General features: G+C 30.9%; 3 protein-coding genes and 1 non-coding gene across 4 annotated transcripts; 3 read left to right on the top strand and 1 right to left on the bottom strand.

The window, feature by feature from the left end:
- Positions 1-219: 219 nt before the first annotated feature.
- On the top strand, positions 220-2,677 carry LOC123014798. The gene is made up of 6 exons (XM_044414074.1): positions 220-249; positions 528-657; positions 704-805; positions 856-2,328; positions 2,384-2,485; positions 2,538-2,677. The coding sequence occupies exons 1-6, from the start codon at positions 220-222 to the stop codon at positions 2,573-2,575; spliced, it is 1,875 nt and encodes a 624-aa protein (XP_044270009.1). The 3' UTR covers positions 2,576-2,677.
- A 3,139-nt stretch (positions 2,678-5,816) lies between these two features.
- Positions 5,817-8,344, top strand: LOC123014444. The gene is made up of 4 exons (XM_044413574.1): positions 5,817-5,910; positions 5,957-6,076; positions 6,123-8,180; positions 8,225-8,344. Exons 1-4 carry the CDS (start codon positions 5,850-5,852, stop codon positions 8,290-8,292), a joined length of 2,307 nt encoding a protein of 768 aa, XP_044269509.1. The 5' UTR covers positions 5,817-5,849; the 3' UTR covers positions 8,293-8,344.
- A 2,722-nt stretch (positions 8,345-11,066) lies between these two features.
- LOC123015357 lies at positions 11,067-11,173 on the bottom strand. The gene has a single exon (XR_006413379.1). It is a non-coding gene; the product is annotated as a U6 spliceosomal RNA (small nuclear RNA).
- A 292-nt stretch (positions 11,174-11,465) lies between these two features.
- On the top strand, positions 11,466-15,189 carry LOC123014797. Its single transcript, XM_044414073.1, has 9 exons — positions 11,466-11,689; positions 11,743-11,910; positions 12,299-12,441; positions 12,493-12,654; positions 13,095-13,241; positions 14,277-14,487; positions 14,537-14,704; positions 14,754-14,896; positions 14,946-15,189. The coding sequence occupies exons 1-9, from the start codon at positions 11,554-11,556 to the stop codon at positions 15,111-15,113; spliced, it is 1,446 nt and encodes a 481-aa protein (XP_044270008.1). The 5' UTR covers positions 11,466-11,553; the 3' UTR covers positions 15,114-15,189.
- Positions 15,190-16,235: the final 1,046 nt, after the last annotated feature.

Raw genomic sequence — 16,235 nt, 5'->3', positions numbered from 1 at the left:
ATATTAAAAAGGCAATTGTTTTGATTTTTTTGAATATTTCTAATTACTATTTAAAAAAAAATTTCTCGGTTAGGTACACCTATTAATAACAATAACAATTATAACAATAACAATTTTATTTTATTTTTACATGTATATTAAATAACATGCAAAATATAATTTAGTACGACGAGAAACGTTGTACGTATGTGTCATGTGCTGTTAAGAGCCATATCGACTATGGGCGGAAACAACTCCCTCGTTGAAAACGTAAATAACTATTTCGTCGTACTGTGTTGTTATGGAATTAATAACATTCAACAATTTACAACCGTTAAGCTGTCAGTTACACCCAGCACTTAAAAGCTGTAACAAAGCTTCTTAAATATTTACGTAAATATTTTGTAGTTTCAGTTTTTATGTAAATTATTTAAAATCATTTTTATCACACAAGATTATTGAGTTCTTCGGCAATTTGTGAAATTTCTTTTGCCCAAAAATTTAAAAAATACTTTTCAACGCGATAAACACTAAAATTTTTCCATTAGACATTTTCAACATTTTCCATTATCTATAAAGTCAGCAAATACATACATAACTCTCAAATAGCTACAATGAAGCAAATAAAAGCAACCTCGGTGGTGTTCTGTGCTCTGTTACTTAGCACTTTTGGACATGGTATTTTTTATCTATTTATTAACTTTTATTAATTTTCTATGTGCAGAGCTACTAAATCGTCAAAAAACACCTCCTTTTCGTTTACTATCACATGTGAAAAATCGGAAACAAGACTCGAAAGAAGAATGTCATCTCGAATGCCTAGCAGGTAACCAAAAATTTCAAACAAATAATAATCTTTCTAATAATGTCTTTTAGATTCCGGAAATTCGACTTTGCAAATTTTTGTCAACACAACGACTAATTTAGTGGCCGTAGCTAGTACAAAAACTGAAGTTGCTTTAATTTTGGATATAAATTCCGGTTTAGTTGGTCTATTTAATGCGCTTTCACACTCCGTGATAGTAATTAATATTGAACGAAGCACTGGAATTGCATTTTCTCAGAATTCAACATGGGATAAATCTGAAACTTTCCAACAATATTTTCAAACTGTAACATCGTTAAAAGTTATATTCGAACAAGGAAAACATCAAGGAGATAAGTTTTCTGCAAATAATATCACACAAGAAATTGCAATACAAATAACCTTTGTTTTAAAAATTCTAACTTCTGACAAATATTCGATACAAGTAAAAGAAGCTTTAGACGTGCTTGTGGATGTTTCAAAAAATTTGTTAAAGTCTCTGGAAGGCCTTACAGAAATTATAAAAAGCCAAGCCATTAATACAGACCTTGAAATAAAAGAGTTAATTGGAATTATAAACGGTTTAGCCAGTTTTGTGAAACATCTAAATGGCGGCATTTCTGTTTTAACAAAACATCTAATCAAACTCGACCTAGACATTATCGTAAATTCTAAAACAGCAATAGATGTATTTCTTTATATTTTACTACAACTAAAGCCGAGTAAATTAGATTTGAAAGAAGTTCTAAGAGATCGTTTCGACACACCTGAAAGCTTCTTTTCACTAATTGCAAAATTGGGAGGCAATTCCACACGTGGCATCAACGGAATTTTAACAATTCTTTCAAAAATAATCATTTTGACTCAACGAACTTCCATCGAGTCTGTTGTTGTCGCTTTAATCCAATTTTTTGGTAGTTTAAATGGCCATAATTTTGCCCAAGAGTGGCAAACTGCAATTGAAAACTTATCACGCACTGTTAACCAACTTAAGTTAAATGAAACTCTAAAAGTTGTCGTGAAACTACTCGAAGAAATTCGTGAAGAAAAATGGATCGAAAATCAAGTTAATTTATCCACAATTGTGAAAATTTTAACCAGTGCTTCTACGCCCATTGACTCAATTATAAAAATTCTTGTAGTTTTTCAAAAACTTATTCCAACTAATGTCTCGCTTCCTTTCTTGATAATCGAATTTGTGCGACTTTTGACCACGAAAACTGGACTTATAACAATTGTAGCTCTAATACCTCAAATTAAAAATAACTTGGATACGAAAAAATCAAGAGTTGAGTTTCTTCAAAGCATTTTGCGTGCTATTGACATCAAAAATTCAAATAAAATCGGGAAAGCTTTAAAACACATACCAATAGTTAAAACAATTTATTCCGAACTTAAAAAGTCTCTAAAAGAAGCCCACTTGGAGTTGGATAATATCATTGGAGAAAAAGCTTCAAGACATGTTTTGTTGGAGATACGAAAGATTTTGATAAAGGCCATTCGCGATGAAAGTGGAGGAAAGTTTTCAAGTGGGGGTCATAACGGTAAATAATTTATTATGTTTTTTCTTAATTAATTTACTTAGAAATTACTTTGAAGATCATGGAAATGATAACTCAAACAAACATTTAGCAAAAAACACTCATCATAAAATTGGTCACAGTGGCGGAAAAGGACACAAACATAAAAATCACTCAAAAGGTTTGTAATTTATTTGTAAGATGTTGTCATTATTTATTTGTTACTGTTTCAGGACATGGAAAAGATAAGAGAAAGGAGAAAAGCCAATAATTTCCTCTGAAAAATATAAACAATGTAATAAATGATAAATGAATAAACTTTTTAATTCTACGTACATTAACGTGAATAAATATATTTTTGGAGTTTTTAGTATACAGAGTGTTTCATTAGAAACTTCTCAACAAGAACAATAATTTTTTGGAGTAATTAACATACCTTTTATTTAACACATCTTTCATTTAACATGCGACAAATTCTATCTATCTCTTTTCAAATTTTGTAAACAGCCTTGTTGCTCTCTCACACCTATTTATGTAAGGTCGCTCACACTATTTAACTCACTTTAACAAATGCGTTTAAAGTATTGATTTAGGTCAAAAGTGCGCCTTACCGTCACGTAGATTATTTGTAATTTTTTTTAATACACTGGAGGACACGGAATTTTGGACGATTTGTCATCCGAATGACATAAAAATGTAAAACAAGCCTCATGCAACCGACCTCACTTTCGGTTTTTGTAATTTTATCCTGACAGCTAGAGAAAAAATGACAATAAATGAAAATAATTTATTAAACTTATATAAAAACACGTTGTGCTGGCATTATTGTTTCGGAACATCGACGCCGAAAATAAATTTCAACTTAAGCCACAACTTAAGCTTTTGAATTTTAGTTTCAAACGTCAATCATAATGACAATAAAGCGTGGTTTACATTGACAATTTTAAACTGACATAAATTTGATGTCCGAAATTCCGTGTCTGCGACTGTAGGAAAAACTGTTTTGAGGCTAATACTCGTATTTATAACGTCTATATCATCATAACAAACATAATTCAAACCCTATAAAAATCCTAATGCCAGGGAAAAGCTTTAATTTTTGACTTCAGTACAAAATATCTGAAGCTGAAAAAACGTTAAAAACCGACGGAGGTCATGTCGTGTTCTTCATTCACACTAATCCTACCTGCAAATAAAAAAATAGACTGTACAAAAACAAAAAACAATAACAACCAAAAGTGTGCTTTTAACATTTTATTAATAAAATTATAAAAAAACATGAAATTACAAACAGTCAGAAACTTTTACATAAAACACACATATTTTTATCTTGTCTAACGTTTGGTTCGAAATGTTTTATTACATCAAAAACGTGACCTGAAGAGTTTTTATTTTGTTATTGTATGTATTTTTTTAATTGGTTTTTTGAATTAAAATTTTTCATTCTACATTAAAGCTTCAAAATCGTTGAAAATTTTAAATAAATGAGTTAGAAAGAATTAGAGTGGCATCTTTAAAAAAAGGAGTTAAATAAAGCAAAATTTTTGTTTAATTGGAAGAACTTTAAACATCATATTGGTAACTTCACTTCCTGAAAGGCAAAATTATTGTAAAATTTACAAACAACACTTCAATAACATAACGTAAATACAGGATGCGCCAGAACTCGCGCCCCAGAGAAAAATGCCATATAAGGTAAGATACCAGGAACATGGGAAAAATGTTAAAAAAATTCTATCTATAAAAATTTAGGAGTTATGAGAGTTTAAATTTTGCACTTTGACTGGATTTATTTCTGTAGGAAAAATCATTCTCCAAGTTTTTTTGCTACAGACTATTAGAAGAGGAAACAAGGAAGCTGTATTCTAAATTGTAACTCTGTTCTGTTATTTGTCATTTTTATTGGCAAAATTTTTGTACCTTTACTAAATAATTGTAAAGAAAACTTATAGAAAATCATTAGTATCATTAAATAGTCATAAAAAAATGTCAAATGTCAAAAAATAAATGTCAAAATTTTTTGACAGATAGAATTTTTTAAACATTTTTTTCATGATCCTGGTATCTTATCTTAGCTAAAAACAAAAAATTTATGCTATTTTCTGATTCTATTCTAAATCAAACAAAACAGCCAGGCAAAACTTTTTAATAAAAATCAAAGGAAATAGAATCAATCAAAAGAAAATAACACATCTATACTTCGTTTTGCAATTTTTTTTTTCATTAATTCAATCAATTTATTTGAAAATGTTTAAAATAATGATCTTCCTGAATAATCTCCAACTTTTTGAACAATTTTTTTTTACAATAAATTTGGAGCTTAGGGCTTGCAATACCTAAATATACTGTAACTATTGCTCTTTACATACGTCAGAGGTCCATTTTTTTCCTTCAATTTGTTTCGATTGGTATTTAGAAAATAAGAAATAAATAACAAACGTCCACTTTGATTAGAAATTTAATTGAATACACGATACATGTTTTTATAACAGTAAAAATAAAATAAAAAAATAAATAAACACCCCTTTTTTATTTTTGTAAAATGTTTATTTATGAATTATACAGGGTGAATATAAAAAATATTGCACCAAGCGTTTTTTTTTTAATTATTTGTTTCCAGAAAATAATAATTAATATAAATTAAAGTAATATAAAAATTGTGATCGTATTTTGAAAACGATATTTTATTTTGTTTTTGAGTTTTACGTTTTTTTTGTCAAAATTGCAATTTATGTAACAAAATTTTATGAAAGAATTAAATATAAAAACGGTAGTTGTAATTCTTAAATCATAACCTTCATGAGAAAAGTGGTTTTATAGTGGGTTGCCGTCTAAAAAAATAAAAAAAAAATGTATAAATTAAAAACAAAAGAAAATCTTGAAGAATTTAATTTTTAATATAACATGACATTTTTATAGTACGGGTACTCATTCATCAATTAGTTTTTCCAAAAAAATAAATAGTTTAAGGAATAAACATTTGGTTCCATACTTTTTATTCACATGGTATGTAATATTTTGTAATAAATAAAATAAAAGTTTTCTGAAATGGATTGAATTTGTAAACATTTTTGAAATTTTAATTCCAATAATGTTTGAACGATTTATTATTTCTAAATAAACCAAAAAGAAGTCTTTAAGACAAGCCACAATATATTTGTATGTAAGTAAATATGAAATTTTGGTTTGATAAATCACATTGAATGTTCCTCAAATAGAAATTAAAGTTATTTTTTAATAAAAGTTTGTATTTTTTGTATTTATTATCACCAATCGTCAAATGAAACTAAACAGAATGTGATTTAGGTAAAAATGTATGAAAACACTGTAAAAAAAATAGTTTTGACGTAAAAAAATAAATTCTTTCTCACATTTTTTCCTTGAAAAATTCCAGGTATATGCATTCCAAATATTTGGGTACTCCCTTGTAACACTGCGATAAAATATTTTTCTTTACAATATTTTAAATAACTCGTATTTAAATTATTGACGACATATTTCACCTATAAAAAGACGACTAAAACCTAATCCTTCAACAAACAGCAATGAAGCGTCAAGCCACAGGATTAGTGCTTTGTGCGCTTTTGCTCAGCACTTTCGGCCATGGTAAGATTTGTCTTTTTTCAATAACTGTTTTATTTTTAATTTTAAGAGCTTTTAAACCGACATCAACTGGCTCAATCCGCTCGCCATTCCCCTCTTCTCTCACGTTTACATAGCAGACACAACAAGCCAAAAGATGAACAATGCTCCATCCAGTGTATATCAACAGGTAATATCAATATTTTTTTACTTTCTCTACTTATATTTTTATTTAGAGAGTAACAGCACGTGCCAGTTGGAAATTTTCGTCAATGCGAGTGCCAATTTGGTTGCTGTTGTAAATGTAACAGCAGAATTAGCCCTTGTTGTGGATGTCAACTCTAGTCTTGTTGCGATTTTCAACGCTTCTAGCAGCTCTGTCATTGTTATTGACATCGAGGGTGGCGCCGGTGTGTTAATCTCTGGAGGCAATCTCGCTTGGAGTCAATCCGTGAAATTCGAAGCTTTCTTCGAAAGTCTAACATCGCTAAAAGTCCTCTACGAACAAGGCAAGAAAAACGGCCAAAGTTTCACTTCTAGTAACATCACTGCTGAAATCTCGCTCCAAATTAGTGTCGCTTTGTCCCTGCTAAGTTCTGGCAGTTATTCAGTTGAAGGTAAAGAAGCCCTCACTCTTCTTATCAAAATTTCCAAAAGCTTATCATCGTCTTTGAAACTCCTTTTGGTATTTGTTGAACGTACAACTATCACTGCTAGCACGAATTTGAAACTACTTGTTGGAGTTTTGGAAGGCTTGTCTGTCCTTATTGGCCAACTCAAAGGTGGAGTTTCAGTTTTGGTGAAACACCACGTGAAACTCGACCTCGAAGTAATTCTACAAAGCCGTACTTCTATCGATGTTTTCTTGTACATTTTAATACAATTGAATTCAAGTGGAGTCAAACTGACTGAAGTTCTCGAAGGTGCGTTCAGTTCTTCTGAAAGTTTCTTTGCACTTCTTGCAAGTTTGGGAGGGAATTCGACCGAGGGTTTTGACGGTTTTGTAACAGTAGTGTCAGAAATTGTGGCTTTGGTCCATGGGCACAGTAACATCGAAGCAGTGGTTGTTGCTTTAATTCAATTTTATGGTAGTTCCTCTCGTGATCACAATTTGGGCGAAGAATGGAAGGCGAGTATCGAACTTCTGATCAAAGTATTCGCTCAACTTCATTTGAGCGAAACTCTCAAGACTTTGGTTAAAGTTTTGAATGAAATTCGTGAGGAAAAATGGGTGGAAAACAACGTCAACATGTCGGAAATTATCAAAATTTTAATCGAAGTTAATGATTCTTCGGTTCCTCTTGATCAAATTATTCGAATTTTTGTTCTGATTATGAAAATTGTCGCGATTGAAATTTGTGTTTCCGTTCTTCTTTTAGAGTTGATTCGGCTCTTGACTTCGCGATCTGGGGTCGCACTTATTGTAATTTTGATACCTACCATAAAAATTGATAATGATCCTTCAACTAATATTCTGGCGCAAATTCTTCGCAAAGTCAACGTCAGAGACCTCCTTCCTGGCAATTTGGTACGGATTTTGCGCCGCCTTCCGGTCATTGGTGACATTTATGTTAGCATTTCTCGTTGTTTGAAAGTCCACGCTAGTCTAGACATCCAAGTTGTTCTTTCCCGAAGTGGTTGCAGCAAAATCTTAATCCAAATAAGAGAAATCTTTATTGCTACGATTAAAGGAGGCATTTCCGGTTCAAGCGGAAGTGATGACAAAGCCACTGTTAGTGGTGGAGGTTCAGGATCCGGAAGCGGAAACGCCAGTTCTAGCGGAAGCGGCCATGCGGAAGGAAGTGGTTCCGGAAATGGTGAAGGATCTGCAGAAAGTGGAGGTGATGGAAGTACGCACGCACACGGCGCAGGAAACGGAACCGGAAGTGCATCGTCGGAAGGAAACGGTTCTGCATCTGGTTCTGGTTCTGGAAGTGGAGAAGGATCGGCGGAAAGCGGAAAAGGGGCTTCGCAATCGCAAGGTGGAGGATCAGCGTCTTCCGAAGGAAATGGTTCCGGAAGTGGTAGCGGAAGCGGAAGTGGAAGCACCGATGGTGGTGCTACCGGAGGCGGACAAACGACCGGAAACGGAGGAGGCAGTGGGGGAGTAAATGGAGGTATTAGTGGAGGAGCAAGTGAGAATATTGGAGCCAGTGGTGGAGGAGGAAATGGGGGTTTTAGGGGGAGTGCCAATGGAGGATTTGCGGGTGGAATTCAAGTTGGAGGGTCAGGAAAATCGCATTCAGTTAAAGGGCCAGGGCCTGTAGCACAGAATAAGGAACATCATGGCAAAGGTAAGACAATTATCTGTAAGTGTAAACTAATTTGTAATTTTTAGGTCATGATAAACAACTTAAAAATAAAGAGAAAAATAAAGGACATGAAAAACAGCACAATAAAGTGTAGAAATATCTTCGGTTTTGTATAAAGTGGCTATGAATAAATACTTTGAGCATTACGTTGTGTATTTATTTTTTAAAGTATATGTTTGGTTGGTGTACGGTGTGGTTATTGAATTCAACAATAACACAAAGAGCTGTTAATAGGTTTTAACGCCCGGATTTTTGACAGTTTTAACAATTTAAACCTTTTGACAACCAAATTTTAAATTTATTACAACAGAAAACGTTATACACAAAGTGTTCGTTTTTCGAGCTCCACCATGGGGATCTCGGTTATTATAAGAGATACGAGGTCGGGCAAAGTTGCGCTTTTTATACTAAACAATTATCTGAAAGACAATTTAAAGTGTCGTTTTTAATTTTTGAATTATTAGGATAAAAACGCAAATTTGTAATTTTCGTTTTTATTTTTTCAAGTGAAAATTAAAAGACCTAGACGTTTTTAACTAAGACGTTCTTAAAGGACTTTTTTTACAAAGAATTTAAATCTGTCATTGTAGCTTTCAAGGTGTTCTTGATATCAGAGTTACACTCAACTTTGGATTTTCTTATGACTGCCATATTCCATTTCTGTATCTTTGAAAAGTCTTTTTGTTTCTGATTACAACAATGTATCACACAATTTAACATGCTGATGAAAATTATGATAAAGCGTTTTTGCGAAGAGTGTAAACAGAGTTGTTGAGATTCATTAATCATAATCATCCGTTTAAAAAATGTATTCAATTTATTTTATGGTACGTTGTAATTGTTGATGTAGGCAACTCTTTATACAAATTGAATTAAAGAATGATAAAATAATATAGTAGTAATTTATTACTCCTATTAATCAAAAATATAAAGATATTAACAGCACTGGGTATTATAAACATAATAAATACAAATTAAAACAATAAATTATAAATAAATTTAATAGTGTAATTTCGAGTATCGATCTCTAAACTTATTTTCTCTATGAGGTATTTTATAAGAACTACAAATAATTTTTTATTATTTTGTTAACAAAATTCAGAAGATTTTTTTGTTTTTATTTTAGACACAGAAAAAAATTATGTTTTTGAAGTCGTACGCGTAAACGCTAAATAGTTAATTTATACTCTACGATGCATAGTTTTTGAGATATTATTGAGTAATATAGTTAAGAATAGGGATAGAAGCATCCGATTTTGCCCAAAAAATCAAAATTTTTTGATTCTAATAAAAAAAATAGTACCAAATGTAAAATTAACCGGAGAATACGCCTGTACAAACCGTTTCGACCTAGAACTCATAGTTTTTGAGATATAATTTTTTTATCAAAAAAAAACCAAAAATGGTTCTGTACCCGGAACCATAATCCGGAGCGACTTCCGATTTGCGCCACTTAACAAATAATTTTAAGAGAGTTTTAATGGTTTTTAGTTTTTTGCTCTAAATCTTATAGTTTCGTAAAAAAACGCGTTTAAAATTCTACAATTTTGAATTTGTATATGATGGAAAATGAGATTTTCTTTCCAACGGTAAACCGAAAAATTTTTACTCTAAAACGTTTTTTACATTTCTAGAGGTGCTAAAGACTCAAAAAGTGCATAAAACGAAACAAATAAATGAATAAATAAAAAATTTCGGTTTATTTCAACATACTTTTTACAATTTACTGAACTACGCTTCTATTAAAAAAAAATGTTGTTGTAATACTGGTTGCCTAAACTAAAAGTTCTATTTCAATCACACTGTATTATCTATAACATACATAACAAATAAATTAATAAATGACACATTAGTACATTTTATTCAACAATGTATGTTTTACAATTTAATAATTTAAATAATTTATAAAAACACGTTTTCAAATTTTAGTTTCAAATTCACACATTTTTTCAATATTTAGAAATTCAACTCTGTTTTTATAATCTTATTTTTTAATTTTTTTTGTAATATTCTATTAAAACTTGATGAAATATGGTTTAAAGAAGACTTGTATATAGACTTTTTGTTTATTGTTTCAAGATTTTTTTTCTCGTAATATATGTATTGAACTATTTGAAGTTGCTTCTCAGAACATAATTTCTCTACTGTTCAAAAAATTAATATATTCATTAATAATATTCAAGCAATTTTTTCAAAACACTTTAATTTCTGTCCATTTGCATATCGCTTGATGTGGAAAAACTACTAAAGATTTTAGGTAATTTTGTTTTTTTTTTGTTTCAAGATCTTAATTCATAAGATTTTTTTGAAATTTCAAAGAAGGTAGGTAAAAGTTTTTATTTCAAGGTTTAAGTTTTATGCACTATTAGAAAAAAATACCCCAATTTTTGTTTCAAGCTTCTTTAACCTCGAAATTAACGTAAAGATTGTTGTAAAATTTGTGATTGAGCAGTTGAACGTCGGCCATCATTTTAATGTAAAAACCAATCACTTTATATTTTTGGATTCATTCAAAAATTAATGCAACGATGTGATTGGTCCGCTTAAGGTCGGCCATCATTATGTGTAAGTAACCATGGAGAAACCAATCACTTTAGACTTTAGTTTCATTCAAAAATGTTTCGAAATTGGTAACTCAGATTTGCCTTCATTCATTAGGGGAATTACAATTTTTTGATTAAATTTTCGTTTTCTATCTTTGCTTACTCTCCGCATTTTGCCGTTTTTCACTTTTAGTAAAATTGCTACTGCGAGAGAGTAAGTTAAATTAATTTTTAGATGGGTTGAGAGAGTTGGAGCTATCACGTTTTAGTAACAGATAAAAATAAATAAATAATTAATCAAAACTGACAGTCACAAGAAAGTTCAAAAAATGTGGAACGCTTCACGATTTTGCGTGTCATCCTTGCGCAGGGGCCATGCTAATCTTCTCTGTATCGTTCCAATTTTAGTATATGTACCGCCGAAGCGAGTACGAATGACGAAGTTTGCTACTTGTATATGTATCTACAGCGCGCCGACACGTAGTAGTGAGACGTAAGAGTTTTGAATTCTTCCGCTTTATTTTCATTGGTTAGTGGAACAATCGATAGCAAATCACCTGCTGCTGGCATTACCGGTTGTAAAATTAATATGTTTACTTTTTATTACTCTTATTATCTTTGTTCATTCATATTTTAGTTTTCACATTGAAAACGAAATATTTAAAAATAAAATATTCCTCTGTTTATTTATTTTGCGTATCTCAATTTTTAAAAGATAAATCTAGGTGTACGTATTATTAAATGTATCCTTGAGCAGTGATTCACTAGTACTCAAAACACGTATCATCAAGCGAATAATAAGTTTAACACATATGGCCTCTTCGTATAAATTGACCTATTTTCCCACCCAAGGTCGGGCAGAATCAATTCGTTTTCTCTTTAGTTATGCAGGAGTTGAATTCGAAGATGTACGAATTTTGCATGAAGACTGGCCTGCATTTAAAGACCGTTTGTAACAAATCTCATTATTTCACACTTTAGTTTTCACTTTTCTTTTCTAGAAACGCCCTTTGGTTTTCTTCCTATGTTAGAACATGAAGGCAAAAAAAGCCATCAAAGTGTGGCAATTATGAGATACGTGGCTAAACAGGTGAAACTTGCAGGAAACGATGACTGGGAAAATTTAGAGATTGATGCAATTGTGGACTCAATCAGAGACTGTGCTTCAAGTATTTATTTATTTAAATAACATAAAAAACAAAATAGTGATTTTTGTTAAGTACCTAAAATATATGTAGTTTTTGTAGACGAATCCTTGCTATAATAGCAGATGAGTCCGCAAAAACATTTTAGGTTACAAACAACATTTTTTGTGAAGCCTCCAAAAACATTCACCTTTCTTATTATTTATGAATTATGATTAATGTCAGCAGATCAAATTTCTCGAAAAGGGTGAGCTTCGAATTTTAAGGATTATGCCACCATAGTAACCAGACTGTTTTTTTTTCGTGCGTAAAAATTGTATTTTAGGTACTAGTACCCAAATTAACTATTTTACATAAGTCTGCAAAAGTCTCATTTTGAGGACTCAAAAATAAAAAATGATATTTTTTTCAGAATTCCATCCACTTCGTTTTGAGACTCATGACGAAAAAAAGAAAGTTTTGAAAGAACAACTTTTTAAAGAAACACTTCCATATTTTCTGACCCGTTTTGAAGTTGCAGCTAAAAAAAATAACGGTTATCTAGCCGTAGGAAGAGTAATTTATTTTTTCATTTTTGTAGACATTTTTTAAGTTCATTAATTGTAGCTGACTTGGGCAGATTTATACTTTGTGGCAGGACTACCAAGTTTAAAACATTTTACCGAAATTGATATAATAAAGGAATACAAAACATTGGCAGAACTGAGGACCAAAGTTTTGGAGAGTCCTGGAATCAAAAAGTGGCTAGAGAATCAGCCTAGGATTCAATGATTTTCAGATGTGTTAAATAAAGAATTCATTGCAATTTTGCGTTGTCATTTTTAATCTGTAGATAAGAATTGCTTGAATTTCTCTTCTCGAAGTATCGATTCGGTAAATAATCTCTAAATAAAAAACCCTTACAAAATATTACCCAACAATGTATTCTTGTTTTGTTTACGATCAACTGATAATGTAATCGAAAAAAATTAAATATACTTAGAAGAAATAGAATAGATTAAAATTAATATTTCTAGAACATATTCCTTGGTTCTCTGAGCCAGACGAAGCAAAAAAAAAGGTCATCGTCGAGAATATGAAAAAGGACACTTTGCCCTACTATTTGCTTCGTTTGGAAGAAATCATTAAACAGAATAAAGGCTATTTGCCACTCCCACGAATAAAAAATAGCGATAAACTGGTGCATTTTTTTTAATTTGAATTTTTAGCTCACTTGGGCCAATTTTTACTGGGCGACAATCGCCCCAGTTTTTGATGAGGTCACAGGGATTGACACTCTTATTGCTAATTATCCGGAGTTACAAGCTGCAAAATATAGAGTTAATCCTTTCACAGTGCTTAAAAAATGGATTGAAGTGCGACCCATAACTGACTTCTAATAATTCTGTTTAGAAATTAACAAAAATAAAAAATGTATCTATTACTTTTCAAATTAAATATTAAATAATAAAAATATTTTTTCAGCTGTTATATTATTAGGTTACACACCAAGTAACAAAAAGAACTAAGGTATTTTGCTTTACTTTTCATGAAATCAATTAGTGAGTGCATTTTAAAATAGGCAGTTAGGCACCTACATAAAATCTTAAAATTTGATAGTTTTTGGTGTTTTTTTTTAAACCTGCTACAACCCACAACTTTTTTTGTCTCTTATCTGATGAAAATTACAACTCTCTATAAATAATAATATAAATAAAATAATAATACAATGAATAAATAAAAAATGTATAAATAAAATTGTCTTTTATACTTTGTGGTAGGACTACGAGGTTTAAAACATTTTACCGAAATTGATATAATAAAGTAATACAAAACATTGGCAGAACTGAGGACCAAAGTTTTGGAGAGTCCTGGTATCAAAAAGTGGCTAGAGAATCAACCTAGGATTCAATGATTTTAAAATGTGTTAAATAAATAATTCACTGCAATTTTGCGTTGTCATTTTTAATCTGTAGATAAGAATTGCTTGAATCATTGTATTTCTCTTCCTTACCCTTACAAAATATTGCCCAAAAATTAATTCTTGTTTTGTTTACGATCAACTGATAATGTAATCGAAAAAATTTTAAAAATGTAGAAGGAATAGAATAGAAAACATAATAATTTCCAGCAGGTTTTTATTGATAAAGTAAATAAATTTTGTTAGTTATTACATAATTACAAAGAAAAAACTAATAAATAGAGTATCAACTATAATCAAATGTAATTTAAATTCAAGTGGGTGATATTTTAAATAATGCAAGGTCAAACATTCCTGTCTGAAAAAAACATTTTTCATAAAAATATTTTTTTTTTCTTAAAAATGATAAGTAAAAATGTTTAATTCTCTGACGAGCCGTCACTGATCTCATTATTAAACAACATTAAATGAATGCTTGATAACCTAGTAGCTGGATATAAAAACTCTGCATCTCTGTGATCAGTTAGTTGTGTTTGAACAAGTAGATGCGAATATCTGTGAAAAAATGGCACCGGCTTACAAATTAATTTATTTCAACTACACGGGCCTTGCTGAAATCTCCCGTTTCCTCATGAAATATGGCGGAATTGATTTTGAAGACTGCCGGTTCAAAACAGAAGAATGGCCCCAATTGAAACCAAGTAATTTTTTACTCAAATGTAACTTAGATCTCTAGGTTTAATTTTATAGAATTTTCATTTGGCGAAGTGCCCGTTTTGGAGCACAAAGGCAAAGTTGTGGGCCAGAGCATCGCAATCGCCCGGTATTTGGCCAAACAAGTCAAGTTGGTGGGAAATGACGATTGGGAAAATCTCGAAATTGACGCTATCGTCGACACCATCAACGATCTGCGCCTAAGTAACTAAACTATTTTTTTTACAAACTTGTCTAAAATAAAACTAACCAGAATTTTGGCCTTGGTGGTACGAGGAAGACGAAGCAAAAAAGAATGTGATTGTTGAGAATATCAAGAAAGATAATTTGCCCTATTATTTACCCCGTTTGGAAGAAATCGTCAAGAAGAATAAAGGCTACTTGGCACTTGGACGGGTAAGACTTTGCGTTAAACTGGTTCAAATTTCTTAAATTGAATTTTTAGCTTACTTGGGCTGATTTTTACTGGGCGACAATCGCCGAAATTTTCGATGAGATCACAGGGATTGACACTCTTGCTAATTATCCGGAACTAAAGGCCCTAAGAGAAAGAGTTAATTCTTTGCCAGCCATCAAGAAATGGATTGAAGTGCGACCCAAGGATGATTCATAATAACTCTGCATTATTTATATGTATAATTCTGTTTTACGGACAATTACAGATAAATAAAAATTAATATTCCGGTACAGTTTTGTCTTGTTTATAAGGTAATACAGATAAAAATTGCCTAATTTAGGTCCTATCCAATTGAAAAAAATCTGAAAAATATTGCGCAACAATGATTCTTACACCGTTCTGACGCCGTAAAGATTCATATACAACATGTTGCGTTAAGTCATCACGATCTGACAAGTAGAGTTTGGCCATAAGCGTAACGAGTGGATTCGTTAGAAGGGGCATTAATATTACTTCTAGTTTCTATTAAGTATTACAAAAAATAAAATAAAATATACAGAGTGTCCCAGAGCTCTGTGTTTCTCCGATTACTCCGACAATAAAGAAGATGAGGAAATGCGTTTTTTTTGACAATAGACATTCACTTTTTTATGATCCAAAAATATTGTCGTTATTATAGGTGATTCCTATACAGGGTGCGCCAGAACTCACATCTTAGAAAAAAAATTTCAAGTAAGTTAAGATACCAGGAACATGGAAAAAAATGTTTAAAAAAATTTATCTGTCAAAAAATTTTGCCATTTATTTTTTGACATTTGACATTTTTTTATGCCTATTTAATGATACTAATGATCTTGTATATGTTTTTATACAATTATTCAATTGTAATTTAATTTTAATTGTAAGATTTAGACAATAAAAGACACAAATAACATTAAACTGAGTTACAATTTAGGATACTGCTTCCTTCTTTCCTCTTCTAATAGTCTATAGCAAAAAAAATTGGAAAATTATTTTTTGAACAGAAATAAATAGTCATAACTTCGAAATTTTTATAGATAAAATTTTTTTAACATCTTTTTCCATGTTTCTAGTATCTTCCCGTATATGGCATTAATCTGGAGCGCGAGTTCTGAAATTGATAAAATAAAGGAATACAAAACATTGGCAGAACTGAACTACTGAAAACCAAAGTTTTGGAGAATCCTGGTATCAAAAAGTGTCTAGAGAATCAGCCTAGGATTCAATGATTTTAAAATGTGTTAAATAAATAATTCATCGCAATTTTGCGTTGTCATTTTTAATCAGTAGATAAGAATTGCTTGAATCATTGCATTT

This window comes from Tribolium madens, unplaced genomic scaffold, assembly GCF_015345945.1.
Source record: "Tribolium madens isolate multiple individuals breed KSU strain unplaced genomic scaffold, Tmad_KSU_1.1 Scaffold_97;HRSCAF=244;Tcas5.2_LG3a, whole genome shotgun sequence".
Classification (NCBI taxonomy): Eukaryota; Metazoa; Arthropoda; class Insecta; order Coleoptera; family Tenebrionidae; genus Tribolium; species Tribolium madens.
This window is presented reverse-complemented; position numbering and strand designations above follow the sequence as displayed.